This window comes from Magallana gigas, chromosome 6, assembly GCF_963853765.1.
Source record: "Magallana gigas chromosome 6, xbMagGiga1.1, whole genome shotgun sequence".
NCBI classification, from domain to species: Eukaryota; Metazoa; Mollusca; class Bivalvia; order Ostreida; family Ostreidae; genus Magallana; species Magallana gigas.
The window spans coordinates 51,556,725-51,582,943 of NC_088858.1; the positions used below are offsets into that span (position 1 = coordinate 51,556,725).

Genomic DNA, 26,219 nt, shown 5'->3' on the forward strand with positions numbered 1-26,219 from the left:
AACACTCAAGAATGAGGAAGAAATTATTTATTTTAATAACAATGATTTTTTATTTGTAATTTTGATGCAATTTCTGGGTTTTTTAAGTACAATGTATCATGTTATAGGTAAAACTATTTTCATTTCAGACTTTATAAGACAAAAATGATATGACCATAAAATATTCATTTTAAAAAATATTGACATTTTTTTTATGTACTACATGTATAACAAAAAGAAAACTAAAATGCTATTTGGAATCAATTTATTTGGAACTAAAGATGTACACCCCATATCATGAAAGTTCACATTGATGACAGCTTGTGACGCGATCAGTCCGTCCCCGTTTTCAGACATTTTTGAGGACGACTTCATAAACGCTGTCATTGATGATGAACTCACACGGTATGGGGAAACATCAGCTGGAAAGGACTCCAATGATTTATGCACAAAAAGTTTACTGTATATTTATGTACAAATACGTTATACCAAAAAAGGAGCAAAATGTATTACACAGCACATATAAATTCAGTGTAGGCTACTGTAGCTTCATCGATATCTGTTGAACACCAATTTTCGTGGGTTTTTTTGTTGAGTTGATCCACGAAACAAAATGTTCACCGAAGTGCAATTTCTAATAACATGTTAGGCTCAATAGATACAAATGTACGTATCCTTGAAAGTTAATTGAACTGTGATTTTCATTAAAACCTGGAAAAATTGATGACCTTAAACATTGATGATATCAGTACGTTGCATTTGAAAAGTTTTAAAAGTATTATCAGAGTGCATGGAGGAGACAACTGGATTAGAAAAACAGACTTGCTGCTACCACTTAATTCAATCTTTATCAACTGATTGCTATGAAAAGAAAAAAATAACCCGCTATGATTAAACATTAAAACGCTTAGAACAAATGCACTAGTATATCATATTCGACACACTCACATTTTGACATTGATGTGCTTTCTTTTATATCATGTATACTTATCGGTTGACCTGTGACAAAAACTACGCGATAAAAATTAATTTTGATTTACAAATTGAAAATGAATTGTAGCTACTTTAATTCAACGTCTTCTCCACACACGTTAAGTCGCCCAAGCTATGACGTATATTTGGTCAGCCACTCTTCTACCTCCTCCACGTGGTATCCCCGGGGTCCCCTCTCCCCCAGGTACACTATCTTGCCATTCAAAACAATATAAAGACGCTCTGGCATTGCTCCGTATTTGTAGTTTATATCATTGGAGATATCGTCTACTACCACTGGACAGTTTGGCTGATGTTTTAACAGTATGTCCACCGCTTTCATTCGATCGTGAATCCCCTTATGCGTATGAATATCAAAATTATTTTTGAACGCCCACCCATCGCTTGGATGTGCTTCAGCTATATAAACAATCAAAAAGTCGGCGACGTTACTAAAGCGAGCAACCAATTTCTTGAATTGCTCAAGCTTTCCCATGAACGGTGGTCATGTACAGCTTCCAAAATTGAGAATAAGCGGTCGATCTTTTTTCTGAAATTCGAGCAGACGGGATTTTGAAAGGTCCCGTTTGATGACGTCACCATCTGGCGCGTCATGATACAGTTCAGCATCTCGAAACACATCGTAAATGCTATTTTTGGTCATTGTCTTTAGCTGAGCAAGTGAATAAATGGAATCTTTCCAGTCCTCTTCTTTAAGGGTGCTATCCATTAAGACTGCCCTAAGGTTTCTCATCACTATTCGATCTAATGCTGGGATGTGTTTCCCTATAATTGCGATGAAGGTCGCAACGACAGAAAACGCAAGCAGACGACATGAACGCGCGACGATCGTCAGGAACCGCGCCATCTACAATGAAAAAGGAAACGGATATTGAGCTTTAACGAGGGTAACTTTGGAAATTGTTAACTTCATAAAAAGGATAAGCTATTTAACATGCAGAGACTCAGAGCAAAGACAATTTCAAAGCATATTAATGATCGACGAAACTATCTCTAGCATAGAAAGCATAGGAATGTATACTAGTAACTATTATGGTTTTTTTGGGAGTTGCAGTTACTCTGGCAAAACGGAAATGAAACAGTGTTTGGGCCTAAGCACAAATCATCACCGCTAACAAGACTTACTACTTCCAAGTACTTTAAAATAATCGATAAATTCGATGTAATGTAATCAGAAACACTATTTTTTCAAGGAAACCTATTTATAAATACCTTGAAAATAGTTAGATTTTAAATGGTACAAACAATTTGGATATATTTGGTAGTCGTATGTATTCCTACGCCAAAGTTCAAGATTACTTGGATACAATTTTTCAGAAATGTTTCGAATACTGATACCTAATGCATACGCATCGTACAGTTTGTAATTAATATTAGAAAAAAACGTGCGTAATTATTCAAATATACATGTAGCTATAAGAAACTACTTACCCTGCTAAATCACATCTTTGATTTTAAAATGAGCAACATTCACTAAAACCAACTCCCATCAGTGCTACAGTACTTTGATTTCTTATTTCATTTAGCAAACTGTTTTTTTATATAGCTTTATATGTCAGACACGTATTGTTAATACTTGTCTGACATATTTTAACAATAAAATGCTTTCTTTGGTGATTCATTCGGGATATGAAGGTAGCGACATTGCAGGAAAAATACATAACCCGCGTTAGCGGGTTATGTCAATTCTTCCTGCAATGATCGCTACCTTCATAACCCGCATGAATCATCAAAGAAAGCATTTTATTGTTTATATTAACAGCTTTCTTTAAGTAATTAATAAATAGATTATGAAAAGTAAGTACAATTCACTAAATAACTGTTAATGTACATAAGTACGTTAGCCAAAAGAAACAGCCAAATCTTCTCTTGTGAGACTTGGAGTCTGGCATCTATGGCACGCCAAATTAACAAAAATGAGCTAAACATAGTTTCACAGTCGATAAACTAGGTTTATCGACAGTTAACTATAGCTTACGGATCGTAAACTATAGTTACCGACGTTAATCTACATTTCACATCTGTAAACTATAGTTAACACTGAAAACAATCATTTGCGGTTGTTAAACATAGTTTATCTGATAAATAGGGTTTTAAGATCAGTAAACTACGGTTTACAAATCTAAAGCACGCCAAATTCACATAAATTAGCAAAACATAGTTTCACAGTCGATAAACTAGGTTTATCGGCTGTTAACTATAGTTTACGGATCCTAAACTATAGTTACTGACGTTAATCTATATTTCACATCTGTAAACTATAGTTTACGAATGCAAATCTATGTTTTTCTATCTGGAAATACACGTTAACAATAGATTTTGCTGATAAATATAGATTCACATCTGTAAACTATAGTTTACATTCGTAAACGATAGTTTAGAGTTGCTAAATATAGTTTCACGATTGTGAAACTATATTAATCAGATAAACTAGTATGTTTTACAATCGTTAATTTAGAGTTGTTAATCATAGTTTCACAATGGTGAAACTATATTTATCAGATAAACTATGTTTAACAATCGAAAATGATTGTTTTCAGTTTTAACTATAGTCAACAGATGTGAAACATAGATTATCGCGTTAACTATAGTTTACAGACGTGAAATATAGATTAACGTCGTTAATCCTAAACTATAGTTAACAGTCGATAAACCTAGTTTTTCGACTGTGAAAATATGTGTAGCTCATTTTTGTGAATTTGTCTTATAAATACCGGTATAGTTTCACAATTTTTGGAACTGTAATTAACAACTCTTGACTATAGTTTACGATTGTAAATTATAATAAACAAATGTGAATCCATATTTATCAGCAAAATCTATTGTTAACGTTTTTTACAGATAGATAAACTATGATTATCATTCGTAAACTATAGTTTACATTCCTGAAATATAGTTTCACAGATGTAAACTATAGTTAACGAATCGTTAACTATAGTTTAGGATCCGTAAACTATAGTTAACAGCTGATAAACCTAGTTTATCGACTGTGAAACTATGTTTAGCTCATTTTTGTGAATTTGGCGTGCCATAGGCATCATCATGATTATTTCGTGCAGTCCTAGAGTTTACTTAGGTCACTGTAGATTCAGACCAATCGATAAACAGGGCGTGTCAATTTCAGTCCTGTCACTTTCATCCGCTGTAGATTTCGACCAATCGATAAATGGGGCGTGTAAATTTCAATTTGGCTGTTTCTATAGAGCTATGCATTGACTATATTTTTCCGTAAGAAAAAGAGGAAATTATACATGGTAGATGTAAACATAAAGCTACAAAAAAGATAAAGTTTTATGTCGTGTATTAAGTTACATTAAATATGATTACATGTATTCAAGTTCATACTAATTGCATCGCCAAATTCTTTTTATTCAAAATTGTTAGTGAAACTAGACAAGACAAGAACTATGATGTATGCAAAAATAAATAACACAGTCAATATTCATTGATTATAGCACGCATTGCTATGTATATAGTGTCCCCTTTCTGTATTCTAACTCTCTGAAGGGCGTAGTCTCATTACCCTGGGGGTAAAGGTTTCTCGATTAACTATGTTGGAAACCCTCACCAGTCTCGAGTATGTTTGTGTTATTGGCCGTGGTTTAATTTAACTCATCAATTTTAATTTTGTTTCATTTATGCATGTACATATGATTTTAATCCACCAATGGGAACAGAAAGGTATGGTTCTACACTATATATTGATTTGGTGTTTAATGCTTTATATAGTACATGCATATAAAATATAGTACATTAAATATAAATCATTGCAAACGACGATGACTGTGATAGAGCTAAATGCGGACCCCGGACCTTGCATGGCTTGAGTCGATGTAAAAATAACACTTGTCATATCAGTATAAACGCTTGCTTCTGCTTAGGCTATTATTTCATTCTTTATTTGTTATAATCCTGATATTATTATTTTTTTAATGTATATGCCCCCTGTGGGCCATCGATTAGTGAATAAAGAAAAAATACAGGCAAGAGTTAGACTTCAAAACGTCTAGCATAGAAGTTTGAAAGATGCACAAAACGAACTTAATTTCTGAGAATTTACCCCGAAAATAACCGTCATGCAAGTAAACATACCCCCTCCAAAAAAAAATAAAAATAAATGTAAGCTTGCAAAACTGGTTTGGTGTTTTTGCTTAACCAATCACATTCACTTTCAATGATTATTTGCCATTTTTGCCACTTTTTACTATTTTTATGAAAAGTTTCTAGATCTACAGGTAGATTTCTAATTAGAGTGTTCACACAGAGTAGTTTAAGTCAGCAATTCACGAAAACAGCATGTTGTCAAGAAATATGTGGTCAGTAATAGATGGGCAACGCGGGTAGTTTAATCAATTATCTCTGTCGATGAAGAAAGATGGGGGGGGGGGGGGGGGGTACCGATTTGGTTTAGTCGTAAAATACAATTTCAAATTTAATTTTTCCAATTAAATCTATTTGATTTGCTGGAATACAACTATCACAATTTCAACTATATTTTTAGTTTTGGATATATATTTTAACAAACGGTTTCAATTTGACATTACTTACACTATGACTAGAGTATGGAACACAGACCCACTCTATAATTATATAGAAAAAGCATTGAAGTTCTAAAAAATGACATAATGTGGAGGTTTTTAATACGTATACTCCAGTTAAAATACACGCGTGCCAAGTGCTGAACATATCTAAGGGGTACAAATCAATATAACATTAAATAAAACTATAACATACAATTTTTTGAATGAATTTTTTGAAAATTATCAGATTTGATGATATTCCAGTTTTTCAGTATCTTTTATCCGTCTTTATATAGGCATTCTACTCGTCTTAACCAGCCATCTTGTTTATAATCAAAACTGCACACGAATACTGGATACCGTAGGTAGATCTATAATTTGTCTTGATAAATATATTGGTCTTAAGTTTGGAGAACGTGTACAGTAAAGGAAAATAAACAGACTACGAATGTCTTACCTGTGTAGGCTAAACAGTGCCCACGTACACCTGTCTGATCAATAAACTGGACAGGTATTTTATCTCACGTGTAGGATTGAAGAACATTTCATTTTCTCATGCGTGGATCTAGAAGTGGTGTGTTAAGTTGTCATTTACAATTAATAAACGAATAAACGATTTCAACAATATGTACACGTGTAACTTCTGATTAATTCTTACCGTGGTACGCATAATCACAAATTATTTTTTAAATAGTTCGCACTACAATTATAGAAATAATACTTTTAATGAGTTTATTTCCATGTAATTTATTAAATTTTACATGCAGGCCGGTTATTATAGGTTTCATAAGAATGTATTTTATTTTAGGCCACAATTAGTAAAAATTGTAGACTGGTGGAAGAAGATTAACCATGGATATACCGATTTCTCTATATTTATTATTACCAAAAATTCGCTATACCGATATATGTATTTAGGACTTTGCTATAACCAAGTTTTTTTGTGTGACCTTAGATCAATTGTTATCATGGTTCACACATCACTGTGTTTTAACACGCACAGAACTGTAGCTCCCATGTCGTCCATCCGATTTTTTTTTCGGCCGAGGTATTATTTTTTAAGCCAGCGGCCAACATCGCGCTGTAATATATTATTTTCCGAAAATTGTTCAAAACATCTCGCTCAAGTTTTCACGGCCAGAAACATAAATAACAATGTTATTCATGTCTATGGTTTTGCCGACGACATTCCCAATGATTCCCGTGATTACTCGTGTGCATTTTTTTTTCATTTATTTCGTGTTTAAGTTTTTGTTCATTAGGCCTACAATCATGACAATTGAATCTTCGGAAAAATCAATAAACATTGAATGAAAATTTAATCATCAGCCAGGCATTTTTACAGTGTGTTGTGTAAACTTGTGCGTATAGTTTATATAATTATTTTGACGAAAAAAAAAATTAACGATCAATTCTTAATAATATCTCTTGTAGAGATGAAAAAAAGAAGCAACGCTTTTTTGTGAAAGGCCTCTTGAAATTTTTTTTTGTTTTCCGGATTTGTAAAGGTTTATCCAACAAGTTGAAAATTAGTATTCAAATACCTCTTCCAGTTGTAATGGCTGGACAGTATTCTCCATGAAAAGTAAATTTTCTGCGTGATTTCGTGTCTCTGCCTTCATAATTTGAACCTGGCACATTCTGAGACTTTGCAGACATGGAGCCCGGAATAATAGAAACCGGGCTGGTCGTTGGTTTCTACAGTTATGTTTGTTTGTTCTGGAACCAGAACTTCGTCGAGGAAACGAAACACTTTAAAATACTTGGTAAGGTGTATTGTGTGCTTCTGCTTGTCACTTTATAAAATTTAATCACCTTTGGTTTTTATATATCGAAACAGTGGCGGATCAAGAAGGAGGGGTTTAAATAATATATATTATATACATGTTATATATACAGGGTAGTTACCAGTTACGGCCAACGGGATAAACACTAAAACAGGTCATGAACAACCTCTTGATTTAACTATACAGTTTAAAAAAACTATATAGCTTTATCAAGATAATCAAAGTGGCTTACTATGTGCTTTCATATACATTTTTTGCAGTTAATTTAGAACAGTTTTTCCTTTTTGGGGTGGGGATGCTTTTGTTTTCTTTTGCTTTCAGGTACACATGCTCAGCTTTTTTACAAAAGGAAAAAATCACTGAACATTTATTTGTGAAGTTTACTGCTGATCATTTATTTACAGGTTGTTCCATCTGTCTGATGCTTCTCATGTCCCTCCATCAAATTGTCCCAGTCATAGGCAGGAAAGCTGCAGAGGAAACAGGGACATCCTCTCAGGAAACACAGACCTCCTCACAGGATAATGTCTACAGGTAAACACATGACTGACTTACCAAAACCTTCTTTTGGGTTGTGTGTCCGTGAAATATACCAGTAAATTTTTATACTTGTGGCTTTTGCTCTTGAATTACAAAGACTTTTGTTTAAACTCCAACAGAAGCAATATATATCACTGTTTGGATTAAAATCTTTTTAGAAATCTGAATTTACTTTTTATTCTATTTGTTTTGTGCTGTCTGTGATTTCTTGATATTTGTGCACAAAATATGGGTATGTACATCAGTGAAAGTCTTTATTTGAATAAGCATTGGCTTTTAATATGGTTTACATTCCAACCGTTTGGGTGAGCACAGCTAAAAAGTAATGTCTTTTAAGGGATTAACAGCGAGCTTATGTGCTAAAACAGAGTCATCTTTAAATCATTGATTGTAACATTTTAAACCTCATTTTTATGTTATCACTGATGTATTTGTTTTTTAATGGTGTGCGTTTAACTTGTTTTCAGAAGTAGATCTGATCCGGGTTTATGGTGCAGCTTGTTGATACCCATGGCTTTGACTACAAACTTGTTACGCCGTAGGTTAAATTGAAAGAAACATGCGCAAAACAAGCAAACAAGCCGGCTAACTCCTGAAGTGTAGTATGATATTTGAAATCTACAGATGGCTTTTCACATGTTATTTAATTAAAGTGTAAGAAATATCTTTTGAACAGAGCCGGATGTGAACAGTGGGCCTGTGATCCTTGCCTATATCATTGTGGTGCTGGTTCTGGTTCGATTCAATCCCTCCGCGGTCACTCAGATTACCTGTGCCGGCCTCTTGTACTGGTTCAGGGAGGACTTTATGTCCAAAGGTACAAACAATGCCATACGTAGCTGTATACAGGACAACGCAATCTGAGGACCAAAATGTTGCCTGAGGCAAATCAAGTGTTAGAAAAGAAGTCTAACAACAGGAGTTACACAAGATATCATTCAAAAGATAGCTTGTTAAGCATTGGTGTTAATTTTGTTCTATATGAATTAATGCTTTACTTGGCAAATTTAGATGCCATGTTTGAAACAAATGTACATGTAATCAATAGTTTCTAGGGATGCTTAAGGAATAAGATGAATTTTTACTATTGTTTTTAACATTCCATACAATTACAAGTTGTGTAAAGAAGGATGAGGTACATGTAGTACAAAGTTTATTATTATGATGAATACAGTACATGAAATAATCTGCTTTTAGCCTTAAATTTAATCTTTTTATGTCAAGTCACTTGACTCAAATGCCTGTGATTACATCATGTTGACCTTTAATTCTTTCTCCCCCTGAAGATCGACAAGAACAAGTGGTGTTGGTGTGTCTTTGTGTGGTGGTCTACCATCTCCTGGGCAGAATTCCCCGGGCTTTCCCCCACTCCTTCACAGAAGGGGAGCTGGCTGTGTGCCTACAAATCGTCTTCATTCCATTGTATCCCATTGTAGTAATCGCGTGTCAGGTGAGTTTGCAGTGGAGGTGCTATAAAAATGAAATTTCAAGTTATGTGAAATTTTTGGTCATTACCATTATTATCAGAAATATTTGCTGTGAATGCTAATCATCTTTGATATTAAGTGATTGAATTTGACCAAAAATTGGCTGTTATTCAAAGATTATATTCAAGAACATCTCGAAACAGTGCTGTTAACATTATTTTTAAAGTCATGAATTAAACAATCTGGTTTTCAGTTTTGGGAAATCTGTTTAATGAAATTTGATGAATATTTTTTAAAAAAAAAATGTATATATTTTAGAAATGGTAAGATAACATTTCACAGTCTGGCTTTGTTATTCTACCAGCATGCGACCAGTTCTTGCCAAGTACCATTTCTCGCCAGTGTATTGTTACATCATTTTTCTTATTTAATGTGTTGATAAAAAGACGTAACAATGCACTGGCGAGAAATGGTACTAGGCAAGAACTAGTCGCACACCAACAATTAATTTTGATTTTTGGAGTGGTCCGCCTTGAATAAGTTAGCAGCTATCTCTGACTTGTAGGCCCTACAGAGGGGTGTCAGTATCATCAGCTTACCAACAAGTCTCTCCATCGCCCTGGTCAGTGTTAAACCAAGTCTCTTATAGCAGCTTACGTAATGTTTTTGCTAATTATTCATAAATTATGATAAAAATCAGTTATAATTCGTTACTAACTTTACCTAATGATTGATTTTAGTATTAAAGTTTTGTGGAATTCTTGATTCCTTGATTTAACCATTGACAAAAGATCAGCAGTTGCTTTAAACGGTAATTTACATTAACTGTTCCAGTGAAGATGCAGAAATTAACAGCTGATGGACATAGGATGTCTTTGTAGATGGCGTTTACCGGGGTTCTAGTGGGGACCCTGTTCGTGAGTGTGATCCGTGTTAACAGTGGAGGGATGAGGTTTGCAGTCTCCTATGGACTGGCCTTCATGTGTGCCCTGGTTCCTCTGTCAATCAAGTTGTATGGTACTCCGTTACTGGCGTACAGAGAAGTGACACATTACCTGACAGGCTCCAGAGACAGGGTAAAGGCTGAGAAAGGTCACTGACCACCTGATATTTGTAAATCACAACAAGGCTTCATTCACTCAATGTCAGTGTACAATTAAAAAACAAGCATTTATATATCATCAACAAAAATACAGTACGAGAAATTTTATCAGATTTCATTTTTATCATTAACCAACTAGATTCACAGTTTACAAGACATAATTTTTTGACATTTTAACTTTATCTCTAGGTGAACCTGATTCTGTGGTGGGGCTTTCTTGTCCTCGTAAGCCTGTTTATTACAATGGTGAACCAAAACAAGACTACTTCCAGTGGCTCCACACGCCTGCGCAAGGTGTTTCATGTCCTTATCCTGGGGGTGTATGTTCCTGGGCTGGTCACTGACGCCAGTCTTTTGTTTGCAGCCTCCTGGGTGGCCCTGGGGTGTTTGGTAATAGGGGAGGTATGTGCATCAGTGTATTCTAGAATTTGGTAATGTTTTAACAATAAACAATACTTAGTTATATTTTAATGACAGAGAGCAAGACAGTACAGCAGATTTTTTTAAAGCAATTTATTCATGTCAATGTTAAAGGTTTTATATGTCTTCAAATCTGTTATGTTATGTTTTCATGAAACGTTTGCTTTTTCAATTCATCATCTTAATGAGCAAAAGGTTGTCCATCCATTATACTTCTCAAAAACTCTTGGCTAAAAAAGATTCAGATATATATTTGAGCTGACTATCTTCTATAAGTTAGCAGTCAATGTACTGATATGCTACTATTTGTGTTTGGTTTCAGACGGTGCGACTACTACAGGTGCCCCCTCTGGGATCCCTCCTCCACAGGTGTTACTCGGTCTTCCTCAGTTCCCAGGACACAGGGAGGCTGGTGCTGACCCCCCTCTATCTCCTCTGTGGTTTCTCCCTCCCCCTGTGGATCCATACATTCCAGTGTATGTAGATAAGCATTGGATTCAGAGGGCAATTGTTGGCAAGGAATGGTCACATGATCAGTTTGAACCAGTGGCAACCAATTGATTTTAACTAATGTGCTAACAATTTTATGATATTTTAAGAGATTGAGAACTTTTTTTCTTGCAGGGTGTGATTTTTCAAACATGTTGCCTCTCTTTGCTGGTGTATTATCAGTTGGTATTGGAGATACTATGGCCTCAGTTGTGGGCAGTGCAATAGGAAAGCATAAAGTATTGGGTAGGTTTAATGTAAAGTTCATTATGTGTTATCACCACAGGCTCCCTCCTATTTTGTGTTTGTAATTTTTACTTTTTATTCTCAGGTGGTCAGAAAACTGTTGAAGGAACAGTTGCATCCATTATATCTCAGCTTGTGTTCCTCTACATTTTAGATCTTATTTGTAAGTATGATCCTGCTTAAACAATTCATATATTTTTGCGGCCCCAAAAGGGTATTAAAATTCATATAAAATATGATTTATTAATACATTGTCTAACCAAAAAGCTATGTGTTTCTTAGAAGCGTTGGGAAGGAATGGGATGATTAATTTAGGGATATATTATCATTATTTCTTGTTGCAATGCAAGGAAATATTGCTTAAATGTTGTTGTACAGAATAAAAGTGGTGATTCAATCAGTGTAATTGTCTGTTTATCAAGGCTTATTTTGATGTTCATTAGTTCTGTTAAGTGCCTTGTGGGTGAGTACTGTCTGAGTGACCAGTAATAACTGTTTCCCTCTGTTGCAGTGTTTGGTGGTGCCATACATCCCCAGTGGTTGGTGGTGACTGGGATTGTTACAGTTACCTCCCTTCTGGAAGCCTCCACCTCACAGATAGACAACCACGTTCTTCCATTGTTTATGTACAATCTTCTACTGACCCTGAAGTCCTGATGGTCAGCAATAGAAGTAGACATCCATATTGTGCCATTGTTTATGTACAATCTTCTACTGACCCTGAAGTCCAGATAGTCAGCATTAGTTGTAGACAATCTTACTCTGTCATTAGTCCTGCAGTACAGTAATCTCCTACTGAGAAGGAAGTCCCTATAGACATGACTAGTGATAGGAAATGATGCACGTATACACAATCATTGCCAGGTTTTTTTTATTTTATTTTTTTATAGAAGTAGCTTAATGAGTGAGGCATTAATGATATAAATTAGAACTCAGTATATGGATTATAAGTGGTTAATATGCAATATTTGTGGTTCCTAGTAATAAATAGGCATACAAGAAATGATCTATCCAGGCGAATTCCTTACAGCTAAAGGTATTATGAATACGAATTAACCATTTTTATTTCATGGTGCAGAAGGCATGGGTATGGTAATTTGGCAACGTAGATCCAAACGCATGGCGGAATTGGCTATTGGTTTATTTAAATGTTAAATTGTTAATATTCAAAATATTTAAAATAGGTAAATATAAAACATTTTAAGAAGTTGTGGTCAACACAAAGCTTTGAAAATGATTCATGTCGTTATACAAGAACAAGTTACAACTTGATCTTTTATCACATTTAATATTACATTTTTTGGGCATAGAGAGTATTGCACTGAAGTAAGTGTGAGTTACGTTTTGACCTACATATTAACAAACAATTGTATGTCCACTTTGACCTACATATTAACAAACAATTGTATGTCCACTTTGACCTACATATTAACAAACAATTGTTTGTCCACTTTGACCTACATATTAACAAACAATTGTATGTCCACTTTGACCTACATATTAACAAACAATTGTATGTCCACTTTGACCTACATATTAACAAACAATTGTATGTCCACTTTGACCTACATATTAACAAACAATTGTATGTCCACTTTGAGCAACCCAAACAGAAACGTTAAATATGAATGTTTGTTGAAGAATCATGCATTTCAACATTAGGTTGATTGAATTATCGGTATATAAATGAATTATCTATCTGAATGGAGAATTTGTTTGTATACTTGTTATGTGTATAATCGTTTTAGAATATGCGTGATTTTTGACAGATGAAGAAGGTAATTTATCTCCTTTTTATGTCATTTAGGGTCTTTGATCTTAATATATATTTTGAATAAAATGACTATTTCAAGATGTTTGCATTTTGCCTTCTCTTGTTTGACTTTAAAGTATACTATAATTGTTACCGTAGTGGTTCTCAGTTTTAATGACATTATCCTAATGAACAATCCTGTTTGATTTGCTGTCCAGTAAGTATGTAACATCCAGACGTTTGTGTTGTTTATCTCCAAAATTCACACAAGAAAACCTTCGTATTTCTTATTTGAATGATGTACATGTAGTCCATTCGACGACAAAAATACCGTAAGTATATGTCAGGATTCAATATTCACTATCCAGAACGAACGACATAATATAATTTATATATGTTATAAAAATCCTGCAAAGTTTCCGTATTTTGGCCACAGGTGCTTGTGGACTGGACCGTGCACTACCCCCCCCCTTTTTTTCTATATTTTTAAAAAAAAAAAAATTTTTTATTTCTTTTATTAATTATCATTAACAACCCCTTATATATGCCTCCAGCCGAAAAATAAAAGAAATATCACGACTTGGTAGCATTTTATAATCACACTCGTTTCCCCTATATATATAAAGAGAGTTGCTTACCTTCTCTCTTTATATATATAGGGGAAACGAGTGTGATTATAAAATGCTACCAAGTCGTGATATTTCTTTTATTTTTCGACCGGAGACATATATAAGGGGTTGTAAATGATAATTAATAAAAGAAATAAAAAAAAATTTTGAAAAAAAAATATAGAAAAAGGGGGGGGGGGGTAGTGCACGGTCCAGTCCACAAGCACCTGTGATTTTGGCTCGATCATTGCCTTGTATGGAGGCACCTCAAAGAAGGATTATTTTTGTGACGAACATCGACAAGGACCATATGTTATTCTGCGACACAGATTTATTTATATGGAATGAACATTATTATCGTAATGAACTTGTGTGAATCGCTGATAAATTGGTCTGATCTGTTTTTAGTTCACATTGTAAATTTTCTGGGTGGCAGTAAATACAAAATTGACAACATGACAGTTTGTATGTTTTGAATTTACCGGGTGGCAGTAATTTTTTTTATTTACTGCCGTCCGGTTAATTCAAAATTTACAACATGACATTGGTAACACCGAAAGTGCAAACAAACGAGTTAATTCAACTTTAGAAATGACTCCTTTCATTATAGACATACATGTAACACTATACGATAAAAATAAAAACCAAATGGCATAATACCTCAGAACATTTTATATTGAGTCATATAATTAAGCTAAACCTACGAACGTACGTAAATGCAATAAGTGTTATAGCATTTTTTTCTTCAATTCTTTGTTTGTCTTTAAAGGAAGTGAACATGAAAAAATTATCAAGGGCTCAAATTTGTCTGTTTGATGTGTATAATGATATCTGAAAACCGTTTAGACAGAGCTTTCCTCAGTAAAAAGATATACCACTTAGAATAACTAATTCTTGCAATCCATGAGCGCTGCCATATTGTTAAAATCATTACCTCCCTGCTGGGTTATCTCTAAGCATCTAAGAGAGGGCAGCACTGATGCTGCCGTCAGTGAGACACATTGCATTTTTACACACAGTAACAGGGATAAAATGCCATCATCAAAATGTGAATGGAAACTTGAAAGGAATGTAAAGAGTTGTCATTTTAAACAGTGTTTATGGAGGAAGATTTTGGATCTCAGAATGATGCATTCCCACCAGCAGTTAATGTGACATGTAACTAGAATGGAATGTCCGTGGATCAGTGTTATTGTGACCTATTTTTTCTTGCACTCGGGAATTTCTTGTTTATGAGTTTGAACATTATGTGTGCTACATAAAAGAGCACACAATGTGCATTGCACAGCATCCTGACTTTTAAAAAAGTGTCTTAGTCCTGTTATTCTTCTGACAGCATAAACAGAACCGGCGTACAGATCATCAAGATCTTATGTATGAAAAAAGAACAAATCAGAAAAATTTCCAGGGCATTTAAATAAAAAGTAACGGTAAGAAACCCCACATGGAAAATGGAATTACAATTTTATATTAATTTAAATTGAAATCTAAAAACAGCATTTTATTTATGTAAACACTGACTGCCACATGCATCTCCATACAAACATCTGGAATGTGATGGTCTTATATTTCACAAATTAATTTATCTATATATTCATTTTTTGTGCAAATCATAAATAGTTATCTGAGGTTCATTCATAGAAATGTACTTCTCATGACAGTACACAAAATTTTTCTTCACATCAAGGCATAATTTTTCTCCTCAACTTTTATCAACTCTGTACATAAACACTGGCCTAGTTCCAACATTGACCCAGTCACCAGCAGCAATGTGGCTTATCTACGTCAGAGAACAGATGCATGCTGGGGAATAATGGATTACCTCCATAAACCTTTCACTGAGAGTGTTAAATTGATAAAATCTCTTGATAGAAATAAACAAAGTGGTAACAGACCTTATTTTTAAGTTTCAAAAGGCTTTTATAATTTATTAAGCAACAATTATTTTTTTCATGTTCACTTCCTTTAAATACTGTATTAGGTTTAGTTGCTTATTGACAGTAATTTCTATAACGTCGAATCTTTCGTACACAAAGTATTTATACATGTAAGACCTAAAATGCTCGACCTGTTTATCCATTGACGTTGATTAAAAGCAGCAGACATTTAAATCGATTTTAACAAATATAGGTTGTGAAATGGACATACTTCTCATGGATTCTATTTTTAGTTGGATAGTTCACGGGTAAGTATGATCACTTTAAGATTCTTTCTGTTTAAATATGCAAGATGACAAAGGTCAGAAGATGTTAGGTAATAATATTCCATGTCATACTGTCTGAAATTCCTTTAATCAGAAATTTGGGATTTATAGACAGAAGAATCCGCTCAATGTTATTCTTCTTCTATAGATACGTACCCACACAGCACACGGATTTATATATAGAACAAGCATGCGCGGATCCAGAAAAGTTATCCGGTGAATAATTTTTTTCTACGGGAGGGGGGGGGGGGGGGTCCGAGGCCTAATTTCGGGAATTTTATTATTAGTATTAAAGAAGAACTCAAATTTTATGACATCTCAATTTTATGACATCTCTTTTAAAAGGAACTGGCATCTATTGTCCCATTTATAACAGTTTCGACACTTTCTGATATGAATATTCAAAATTTGGGGTTTCAAAGACTGGAACTCTACATCCAAAAGCAATTTTTTAAAAAGCAGATTATACTGATAATAAAGCTATTTTTTTTTTACAAAGCAGATTAAACTGTATATTAATAAAGCAAAAATTTATCACAGCAGATTATACTGTATAATAAAGCAATATTTTTTATAAACCAGATTAAACTGTGTAATAAAGCAATGGTTTTTTTTCAGAGCAGCTTATACTAAATATTTGTTTTACAAAGCAGATTATACTGTATAATAAAGCAATGTTTTTCTTTTTTCAATTATAACCCATGAGGGGTGAAAGACTGATGCACGTATCAAATTATTGATGTATTGAAATCAGATCTACCTTGATTTTTTTTTATATATGATCTTTAAAAGGTATCCTTGCTAAAACCTATTTGGTAAAAAAGCCCTATATTTTACCCGTAACTTTCAAACTTGAATATTATCTTATATCTTTTTACAAAGCTTTTCTTCATAAGAAGGAAGAGCAATACAGTCTAAAAATGGCAACAACACTGAAGCCCTTATTATTGTTTTAAATGTAAAGGAATATCGGCGTCAATCATCTTAGTTCTAATGGGTTTTTTTCACATTTGCAAAATTTTGAAAAAGATGAATGAATATCCCATAATCTCCATTGTCTAGTTCCTCTTTTCTCCTCTTTCTTTGAGTTGGCATATGCCTTACCTTCGTCGTAAGTTAGACTTTCTGATAAAATGGCTCCCAGGGTTCCATATATAGGATACTAGTACCTTAAAGATTACACAACATTCTCTTGTTTTCTTTTATTACAGGTCTGAGTACCTCACTGTATATAAAGTTATTACATCACACACGAGGTGGACATGAAAACAACAACTGATATCTCGGACGTTACCGTCTCTTCCAAAGATGGCTCCAAAGGCACAATCGCTAATTTTCTCCTCTCGGCTGTGATGTTACTTATTTGTATTTTCTGCTGTAAAGCAGGTAGAAACATCTGTGAATGCATCAAGTCCTTCCTTCTCCAGGGTGTTAGATCTACGTGCTGTGATAATGCCTCGAGTAGATTAACGTGTTGTGATGATGTGTCTGATAGATTGACGTGCTGTGATCATGTCTCCTGCGACTGCAGTAGCTGTTTGAAAAGGATCCATCAAGGCAGGGAAGCACTAGCAAGTAGAGTACGTGAATACTGGGAAAGGTACAGAAGCAATAGCAGGAACAATGCACACACTGAAGCGCCACCTACAGTTACGCCTCCCCCGATCGTTTGCTGCTGGACGACCATTCAATACATTCATCCCTGAACGAGGACTATTCTCACCCATCCCCGACACATATCCCCCCGCCATCCTATGGCAGCGTTGTCACTGCATCCTCTTGTCCACCTCCTAGTTATGAGGAGTTTCAGCGCATGGATGTCAGCACCAATGCCATCATAAGAGCACTTTCTGCTGACTCTGTTATACCTGCACAAAATGACTATGATTCTGACGACTCATTTGTGAGTGCCATTAGTTATCAACTTGCAAATTCTACTCAAGAAATTCCTGTGCTTTTTGACAGTATTTTAAATAACTCCTCGCAACCATCATCTTGTTATGAGGATTTTCAACGCATGGATGATAGCAGCCATACAAGCAATGCAGCCAGAGCACCATCTTCCTGCTTTGTTCCATTGCCACCAACTGACGATTCGTTTCCGAATAACGATAGTTCTCACCGTGCAAATTCTAGCCAGGATCCTCCACCTCCCTCCTATGACAGTGTTGTCACTGACCCCGCACTACCACCCCCTAGTTATGACGAAATGTAAGGCACGGGAGTTAGCAGCACTAGAAGCAATGCAAACATTAGAAGATCACTCATCTTCTCTTCATCCTTATAAAGAAACGATCATTATATACATTCATCTATGAACGAGTACAATGCTCGCGCATCAGTGACCTTAAGTTCTCAATTGTACTGTAACAATTTAACAAGGCTGCATTTACATGAATGCTTTTAAATCCGTAATATTAAAACGGAGAAATATTTGCATAATAAGGTTTGAATGTGTAAAAGATGCCCGTATTAAAAGCACACACACACATAGAAATATAGATATATATTATATATAAAAGACGCCAAAGTTTGATGGTCACGCCAAAGAGTCGATAAGCCAAAATATGCTGTAATGAATGTGTAATGAATGTATTAATAAGTCAATGATTTATTTAACAAATCTAGGAAATCAAACCAGGCGGTGCTGCTTATTAAATACTTACCATATTTGTTTCTTCTTCTTTATTCTTGATTCAATTTTAAAACTTGAGATAGGGTATGATTATAAAGCAAAGAGAGCCGAGTGTTTCTTAGAAGCCCTAGCTGTAGATGGATGGATGAAAAAAAGGATCTGTTATCCTTATATCTGGTTACAATGCATGAAATATTGCTCTTATTGTAAAGCTTTTCCAATTTTTAGGTAACCTTAGCTACATACGAGACCTATTGCTTGCTATTGGTCTTTGTCCGTCATGGTACATCGTCCTTTGTACGACGTATGTCGTGCGACGTAAATCGTGCTTTAAAAATTTTACATTTTTAAACTTTTTCTTGAAAACTACACTGTACAAGGCCCTATTTCATCATTTTGTATTTGAAGCATCTCTAGGGCAAGAAGAATATAAATTATGAAATTGATGACCTGAGATGTAACATCCCTGTGGCCTCATGGGCTGTTTCATGTGTGTTTCATATCCCTGACCAAGAACGTATATAATGGCTTTGCAGCGACGATACAAATATATATTTCATACTTAGAACATCAGTATTCAAGTCTTGAAAAAGAATGAGTCTATTCTTTTGTGTTGTTAATATTAATACACAACACATGTACAAACGTCTAGATGATACGTAGAATCAACATAGGTCGGTGCCATGTTGAGTCAGGGTTCAGTATCTGCTAAATATCCAGAACAACGGACGATTAGTTTATTGTTAAGTTTCTATTGCACACCAAAGTCTGAAAAATATCACAGTTGATTTACAAGGTTTATCGACTGGTAACTATAGTTTCCAAACAGCAAACTACAGCTAACAATTCCAGTTTTCACCTATAAAACATACTTCATGGCTGTAAACTATAGAATGGTATTCAAATGTAAATAAAAGTTAACAATAAATTTTGCTGACAAAGACAATTTCACATCTGTAAACTATAATTCGATAACTATAATAAAGTGTTGTTAATCACAGTTTTACAAACCGTGAAACTATATCAGAAAAAACTATGTTTTGCAATCGCAAATGGTTGTTTTTAGTGTTAGCTATAGTTTCCACCTCTAGAAAATATAGAAGATCGCCATAACTATATGCTTTACAGAAAACGGCGCTAAATATTGTTTAATTTTCTGTCCACAAAGAACAGTTCACAACTTATAAACTTAGTTTATTGACAGTGAATTGATGTTAGCTCATATGTTTCCGTATATTGACTCAATCATTGCCTTGTATGGACACACTGCAAAACAGAATTATTTTGGTGATAAACATCAATGCTATTCTGCGACACAGATTTATTTATATGGAAAAAAGTATTGAAATGATATTGCACTGTTGAAAGGCCTGATCTGTTCTAAGTAAAGCCCAAAGTGCATCAAACGTAGTTTCGAATTCGCAATGACCTTATTTTGATATAGATATTACACTATACGATAGGAATTGCATCCAAATGTCATCTCATCTCGTCTTAGAAATTATATATTGAGTCTTTCGACGTTCTAACACACGAACGTGTAGACATTAAATGTTGGATTAAAAACTTCTGTTCGTAATCTTATCAGGGAAACATATTTTGTGGCTCTGATTAAAGCAAAATAACATTATTGTCGTCCTGTACAAAAGTTGATTTGCTATATATTCCACTGTAGAGGAATCTTTATTATGGCAAAATTGAAAGATTTCTATTCATCCTATTATAAACACAGTTATCACATTAGCATGTTTACGCAGCAAAACAAAACAAAAATATACAGCTCATATTGCTTTAATTTTTTTTTACAAATACAGAAAGAGTATTCGGTTTGGTTGCTTGTTTACAGTAATTTATACACCGAACGATATTCTCACTTATACAAATTATTTATAAATACATGCAAGACTTTAAATTTCTCGGTCTGTTTATCCTTTGACGTAGAATAAAAGGTGAAAAGCAAACAGCACCAGGCATTTAAATTCATGTTGAACCCATTTTCAATATAGGTTGTGAAATGAACGTAGTGATCATGGACTCCATTTAAGTTAGGATAGTTCACGGGTAAGTAAGTAGAATCACCATCAGGCTCTTACCTTTTTGTATAAATATTAAAAAGTTACAAAAGTCATAAGATGTGAGATACACTCTTGTCATACAGCCTCGAATACAATCAGTAATTTGTTATTTATAGTGAGAAGGGTACGATCAATGTTAATGATTTTCTATTGATACATAGCCCTATTTATATATAGAACATTCTTGCGCGGATCCAGAAAAGTTTTCCCGGTGGACGCCAAGAAATAATTTTTTTCTCCGGGGGAAGAAGAGGTCTCCTAGGGCTTTTTGCAAACTTTAATGCTCGTAGAATGAAATTCATATTATTTTATAAGTTTCATTAAAAAAGAACTTGTATTTATTATCCCAATTCTCAATTTTTGGACACGATTTTATAAGAATACCAGTGGCTGATCCGGGAGGGGGGGGGGGTTAAAAAAAGAAAAAAGAAGAGGGAGGTAGGAAAAGAAGGAAAGAGTGTGAATCTATCTAATATCAATATCTAATAACAATCATATTTATGAGATCATTGGCCATTAATTAACGTATCCTACAAACACTAGAATTAATCCTTGAAAGAACAGTAGGATATTTCTTTACACCCTTAGCTTGTGATGTCAATATTCAAGAAGTCGAATTTTTTTTATAGATATTTTATTATAATTTTAATTATAATTTGTTGTTTTAAATATATATTATCCTATCCTTATTTTTTAAAAAGAATTATAGCCAATTTTCAGAAAAGAATACTGTCAGTATCCTACGTATTAGGATCATCTCCGAATCCTCTTTCTCAAAAATCCTTGAAATGGGACTTGAATTCCCCCAAATTATGTATAGTTTTGTGTTTCGTACATGCATATACATGGTCTGTATTTAAAAAAATCAAAAAACAAAACAAAACAATAGTCTTTACGTGATATTAGATGCAAGATTTATTGTTATTTTATTATTTCTAAATATATATCAAACAATATACAAGCACAGTTTTGTTTAATTCATTCTAAACACTCCCAAAAATTTAGAAAAATTTTAAAAGCTTTTAAAGGCTTTACCCCCTAGACTCCTGAGCATATTTTGGGTCTCTAAGCGGCCCTCAATCCCCCCCCCCCCAAAAAAAAAACCCCGCAAGCCTAAATGCACTTCCATTGTCGCAAACCGCTCTGGATAATGGCTTGAGACAAAGATACATTTACTTCATGCGACAAATTTTCTCCTCAAACCCCCTCCCCTTAAAAAAAAATCCGGGTTTGCGCCTGTATTTTTAGATTAGGTTTTAATAATAATCCAAGTCATGAAATTCAAAATATTTACACAGTGTATGATAACATCTTTGTAAATGTGCCCTGTATGAAAAAATATGATAATACCCCGGTATATTTACATTGTTTTGTACTGTAGTTGATATCTACCATATGGAATTTAGTTCAGGATAAGTTCAGAGTAAGACACTGTTGCTCACATTAGCTCTCTTACCCACGGGCCTCTAGTTTATCCGTCGTGTAACAAATGGTCAAAGCGTCGACTGATGGCCAGAATGTCGAAGTCGGGCTGAGGTTTTACATTTCTTACCATAATTAAAGAGGCTGGGTTGTAAAAAAAACCCATCAGATCTTCTTTGATTGTTTAGATATAACCGTTAAAAGCTATTATTTGCTCAAGAATATATGTATATATATATATATATATATATATATATATATATATATATATATATATATATATATATATATATATATATAAAAGAAGCACTAGCAAACCAACAACACTCGTTATCTAAAGTGTCGGATCAAAAGATACAAGGTTATAAGATGAGATATAAAAAAGCACTAAAAATAACCAACGACACGAACAATAAAGTAAAATATTGTCAAATTTTCGGGACAACCCGTCCCTTCTTCAGGACAACAAAATAATATAATATAAAAACTACATAAGAAAGAAGAAAAACATCTACAAAACTAGCACTAAACTAAACTAAATGATATATAAAAACTAGATAATGTTAAAACACCGGATCAAAACGTGGCAGCTACATCTATCCGACACTTTAGATAACGAGTGTTGTTGGTTTGCTAGTGCTTCTTATATCTTTTTCACCAACGGTATCTTTTGATCCACTCGTTTATCTCTGGACATTTACATTTGTTTATTTATTATTGTTTCATTTGTTTCACTTGTTCCCTGCCATGTTTCTTTACTACAAACGTACTTGAATCCTTCGTGTTCATTCAAATTTCGTTACTCTTCCATACATTTCATAACGTTCCTACAACAATTCGGCCTGACGTTATTTTCGTAACTTTTATTCAATTTGATCGTGACCCCATCTATTCATTCCGGCTTTTCGTTTCTCTTTATTACGCATTAATAATGTCAATTCAAAGTAGCCAAACATTTAAACTCCTTAAAAATCAGCATAAAAAATCTATAAAATCTCAACACAGGATCTCCAATATTGAAGCATATTTACAATGTGACACGATACCAAAAGGTTTCAAAATCAATTCTGAACCAAATGTTGGACCGGTTTCCAAAAATTTCATGACACGTTGGGAAAGCATTCTCAAGAGATGCTCAAAAGAACTTATGTCACTCTGCCTTTCTTGGGACCATCACAAGTTACAACAATACGAGAACAACATCACAGCTCTGAATTTATCTCTTACCAAAACTAACTCTGACGCGGACTTGAGGGAAGCCAACAATATCATTCGTACTTACAATGAGGCCCTCACCAAAAACTTACTAAAAACACAGGAAAAGAAATTCGTCCGTGATAATATCAGTTTAAAATTTAACAGCAGGACAAACAACATTAATAACGTGTCTCACAAGAAAACCAAAGCACCCCGTTGTAGACGCTTTGTACGGAAAACAGTTCCAACAACAGACGGGGATAATTCTAACGCTAAGGTTTGTCCTGTACTTAACGTTTCTAGTGTATCTCTTACCGAATCCGAAACATCACTGCTTTCCAAAGGCCTCAACTTTTGCCCTACACCCCGGGAAGTAAACGAAAGAGCTGTAAGAGAGGACACTAGGGCTTTTTTCCGTAGACTTAGACTGAAAGAACATTTCTCTAGAAAAGACTCCAGTTCTGATGTAGGTGACAAGTCCCAAACTTCTTTACAAGACCTTGAAAACCATAAACTATATAGACCTAAGAGCAACTGGGAACCAGCCCCTGGTAAATGCGGAGCCTTAGAATCATATATAGAAGCTGTCGAGTCAGACATCGAGAAACTCCTTTCCAAACAACACAGACACCCGGATAATCTAAATAAAGAAGAAAGATCAGCATTACAAACCCTAAAGAACCGGGAAGATATCGTCATTAAAAAAGCAGATAAAGGGTCAACAATTGTTGTGATGGACCAAGACAAATATCTTGCAGAAGCATACAGACAATTGTCAGATGAACGTTTTTACCAAAAGCTTGACACTGATCCTACAGATGACTTCTCAAATACTATTACCAAAACATTAGATACTATGTTTGAAAATAATGAAATTGGTTACAATATTTATTCTACCCTTCTTCCTATCAACTGTAAGCCCGGCCAATTTTATGTTCTTCCAAAAATTCACAAACCTGGAATGCCAGGACGTCCCATAGTAAGTGCCATTGGACATCCCACTGAAAAAATTTCAGAATTCATCGACCTTCATCTCCGTCCACATGTTGAAAATTTACCGTCATATCTTAAAGATACAACGGATTATCTTAACAAAACGCCATCTTCAAATCTTCCAGATAATACTATTCTCGTGACGATGGATGTCACATCCCTTTACACCAACATTCCGCATGACGAAGGTATTGCAGCCTGTAAAGAGGTATGGGACGCTAGAGAGGTTCAGATCCCTTCAACTGAATCTCTCACCAAGCTCCTAGAGCATGTTCTAAAATTCAATAATTTTATGTTCAATGGAGAACACTACCTTCAAGTCAGTGGCACTGCTATGGGCACCAAAATGGCACCATCTTATGCCAATATATTCATGGGTAATCTAGAGCGTAACCTACTAACACAGTCACCCTTCAAACCTCTTAGTTGGTTGCGCTTCATAGACGACATCGAAATGAAGTGGGTTGACAACAGAAACAACCTCGATGATTTTATTACCTTTGTCAATTCTTTCCATCATTCTATCAAATTTACGACTAAAATTTCCTCATTCAACAACACGTTTCTTGACACTACTTCAACTTTAGTCGATGGTAAACTCGATTTCAATCTTCATACTAAACCTACAGATTCCCACCTCTATTTAATGACGTCTAGCTGCCACCCACCTCATACGTTTAGAGGCATACCAAAAGGCCTAGCCACCAGAGTCGGACGTATTTGTTCAACTCAAGAACTATACTCTGAGCAAAGTCAACTCCTAAAATCCCACTTATGTGCCAGGGGCTACAGCTCGCACTCTGTACAAAATGCAATTGATGATTTAGCTAAAGAGGATCGTTTATCCCTTCTGAAATATAAACCCAAAAACGAAGACAACAAGGTCCCATTTGTCACTACTTACCACCCTGTCCTTAGGGGCCTAAATGCAGTCTTAAAGAAGAACCTACCAATCCTTTACAGCAATGATAAAATGGTTGAGGTTTTCAAAAACCCCCCGATGGCAGCTTTCAAGCGCCCTAGAAACCTTAAGGACATGGTGGTAAGAACCAAACTAAAGAACCCTCTGCCTAATGGTGGCTTTAGAACTTGTTCTGACACCAGATGTCTGTTGTGCAAACACAGCTCTGATGCAGACGACTTCTCTAGCCCCATTACTGGCCGTACTTACAAAATTTTCGCAAATACTTCTTGTCGTACGGACAATTGTGTATATCTCATCAATTGTAAATTTTGTCAGAAACAATACGTAGGGGAAACAGGAGACCTCCGCAGGCGCATCAATAATCATCGTTCCACCATCAAAACTAAGAAAATTAAAGAACCCGTCGGGGAACATTTTAATTTAGATGATCACAAATGGGAGGACATGATGGTTTTGGTCATTGATCACAACCCTAACTGGACAGATGCGGAGAGAAAAAACAAAGAAAAATTTTGGATGCATAGACTGAAGTCATTCCGCCCTGACGGCATTAACAAATTAAGTGACTTCACCAAAATGAACATCAACTAAGTACTGATTTGTTTTCGTAGCAATATCACCATCTTCATCTTTTTCGGTCCATGTACAAACTATTAATCATGTTATTTATTCAAATTATTAGCTATTTCCTTAATCGGTTTTGTTCTTTTGCTTTATTTCACTTCCATTAGTTTTTACATTCATGATTATTTATGTGGTCTTTTACAGGGCCAATCTTCCCTACAAACTTTCACTACGAATTATCTTACTAGTACAACTTAATTAACAGCAACCCCCAATTAGCAAGTTAATTCGTTCGCGTTATCTTTCAGCACTTCTTCACAGACCGTCCGCTGCGTCGGACG

General features: G+C 34.7%; 3 protein-coding genes across 5 annotated transcripts in view; 2 read left to right on the forward strand and 1 right to left on the reverse strand.

The window, feature by feature from the left end:
- Positions 1 to 229: 229 nt before the first annotated feature.
- On the reverse strand, positions 230 to 6,094 carry LOC105326271 (type I iodothyronine deiodinase). The gene is made up of 2 exons (XM_011426205.3): positions 5,950 to 6,094; positions 230 to 1,819 (listed from the first exon to the last, which is right to left on the reverse strand). The coding sequence occupies exon 2, from the start codon at positions 1,817 to 1,819 to the stop codon at positions 1,085 to 1,087; it is 735 nt and encodes a 244-aa protein (XP_011424507.4). The 5' UTR covers positions 5,950 to 6,094; the 3' UTR covers positions 230 to 1,084.
- A 943-nt stretch (positions 6,095 to 7,037) lies between these two features.
- On the forward strand, positions 7,038 to 13,359 carry LOC105326269 (dolichol kinase). Its single transcript, XM_020066374.3, has 12 exons — positions 7,038 to 7,258; positions 7,684 to 7,813; positions 8,287 to 8,357; positions 8,496 to 8,636; positions 9,106 to 9,269; positions 9,812 to 9,868; positions 10,128 to 10,322; positions 10,538 to 10,750; positions 11,091 to 11,244; positions 11,393 to 11,503; positions 11,589 to 11,666; positions 12,015 to 13,359. The coding sequence occupies exons 1-12, from the start codon at positions 7,150 to 7,152 to the stop codon at positions 12,158 to 12,160; spliced, it is 1,569 nt and encodes a 522-aa protein (XP_019921933.3). The 5' UTR covers positions 7,038 to 7,149; the 3' UTR covers positions 12,161 to 13,359.
- A 2,485-nt stretch (positions 13,360 to 15,844) lies between these two features.
- LOC105321784 (uncharacterized) overlaps positions 15,845 to 26,219 on the forward strand; it is a 29,078-nt gene continuing 18,703 nt past the window's right edge. The window contains exons 1-3 of one of the 3 annotated variants that reach the window (XM_066087397.1): positions 15,845 to 16,049; positions 16,216 to 16,283; positions 17,279 to 18,278. The gene's annotated coding sequence lies outside the window, so the exon portion shown is untranslated. Of the gene's footprint in view, positions 16,050 to 16,215; positions 16,284 to 17,278; positions 18,279 to 20,328; positions 20,764 to 26,219 lie in introns of those variants that run through there. The other 2 variants (XM_066087398.1, XM_011420235.4) reach the window with 2 other exon arrangements.

Bases quoted from the DNA above. Each gene is read 5' to 3' on its own strand.
- LOC105326269 (XM_020066374.3), top strand. From the start codon at position 7,150: ATGGAGCCCGGAATAATAGAAACCGGGCTGGTCGTTGGTTTCTACAGT. The intron at 10,751-11,090 runs GTATGTGCATCA...GTTTGGTTTCAG, and splicing joins GGTGTTTGGTAATAGGGGAG to ACGGTGCGACTACTACAGGT. The intron at 11,245-11,392 runs GTATGTAGATAA...TTTTTCTTGCAG, and splicing joins GTGGATCCATACATTCCAGT to GGTGTGATTTTTCAAACATG.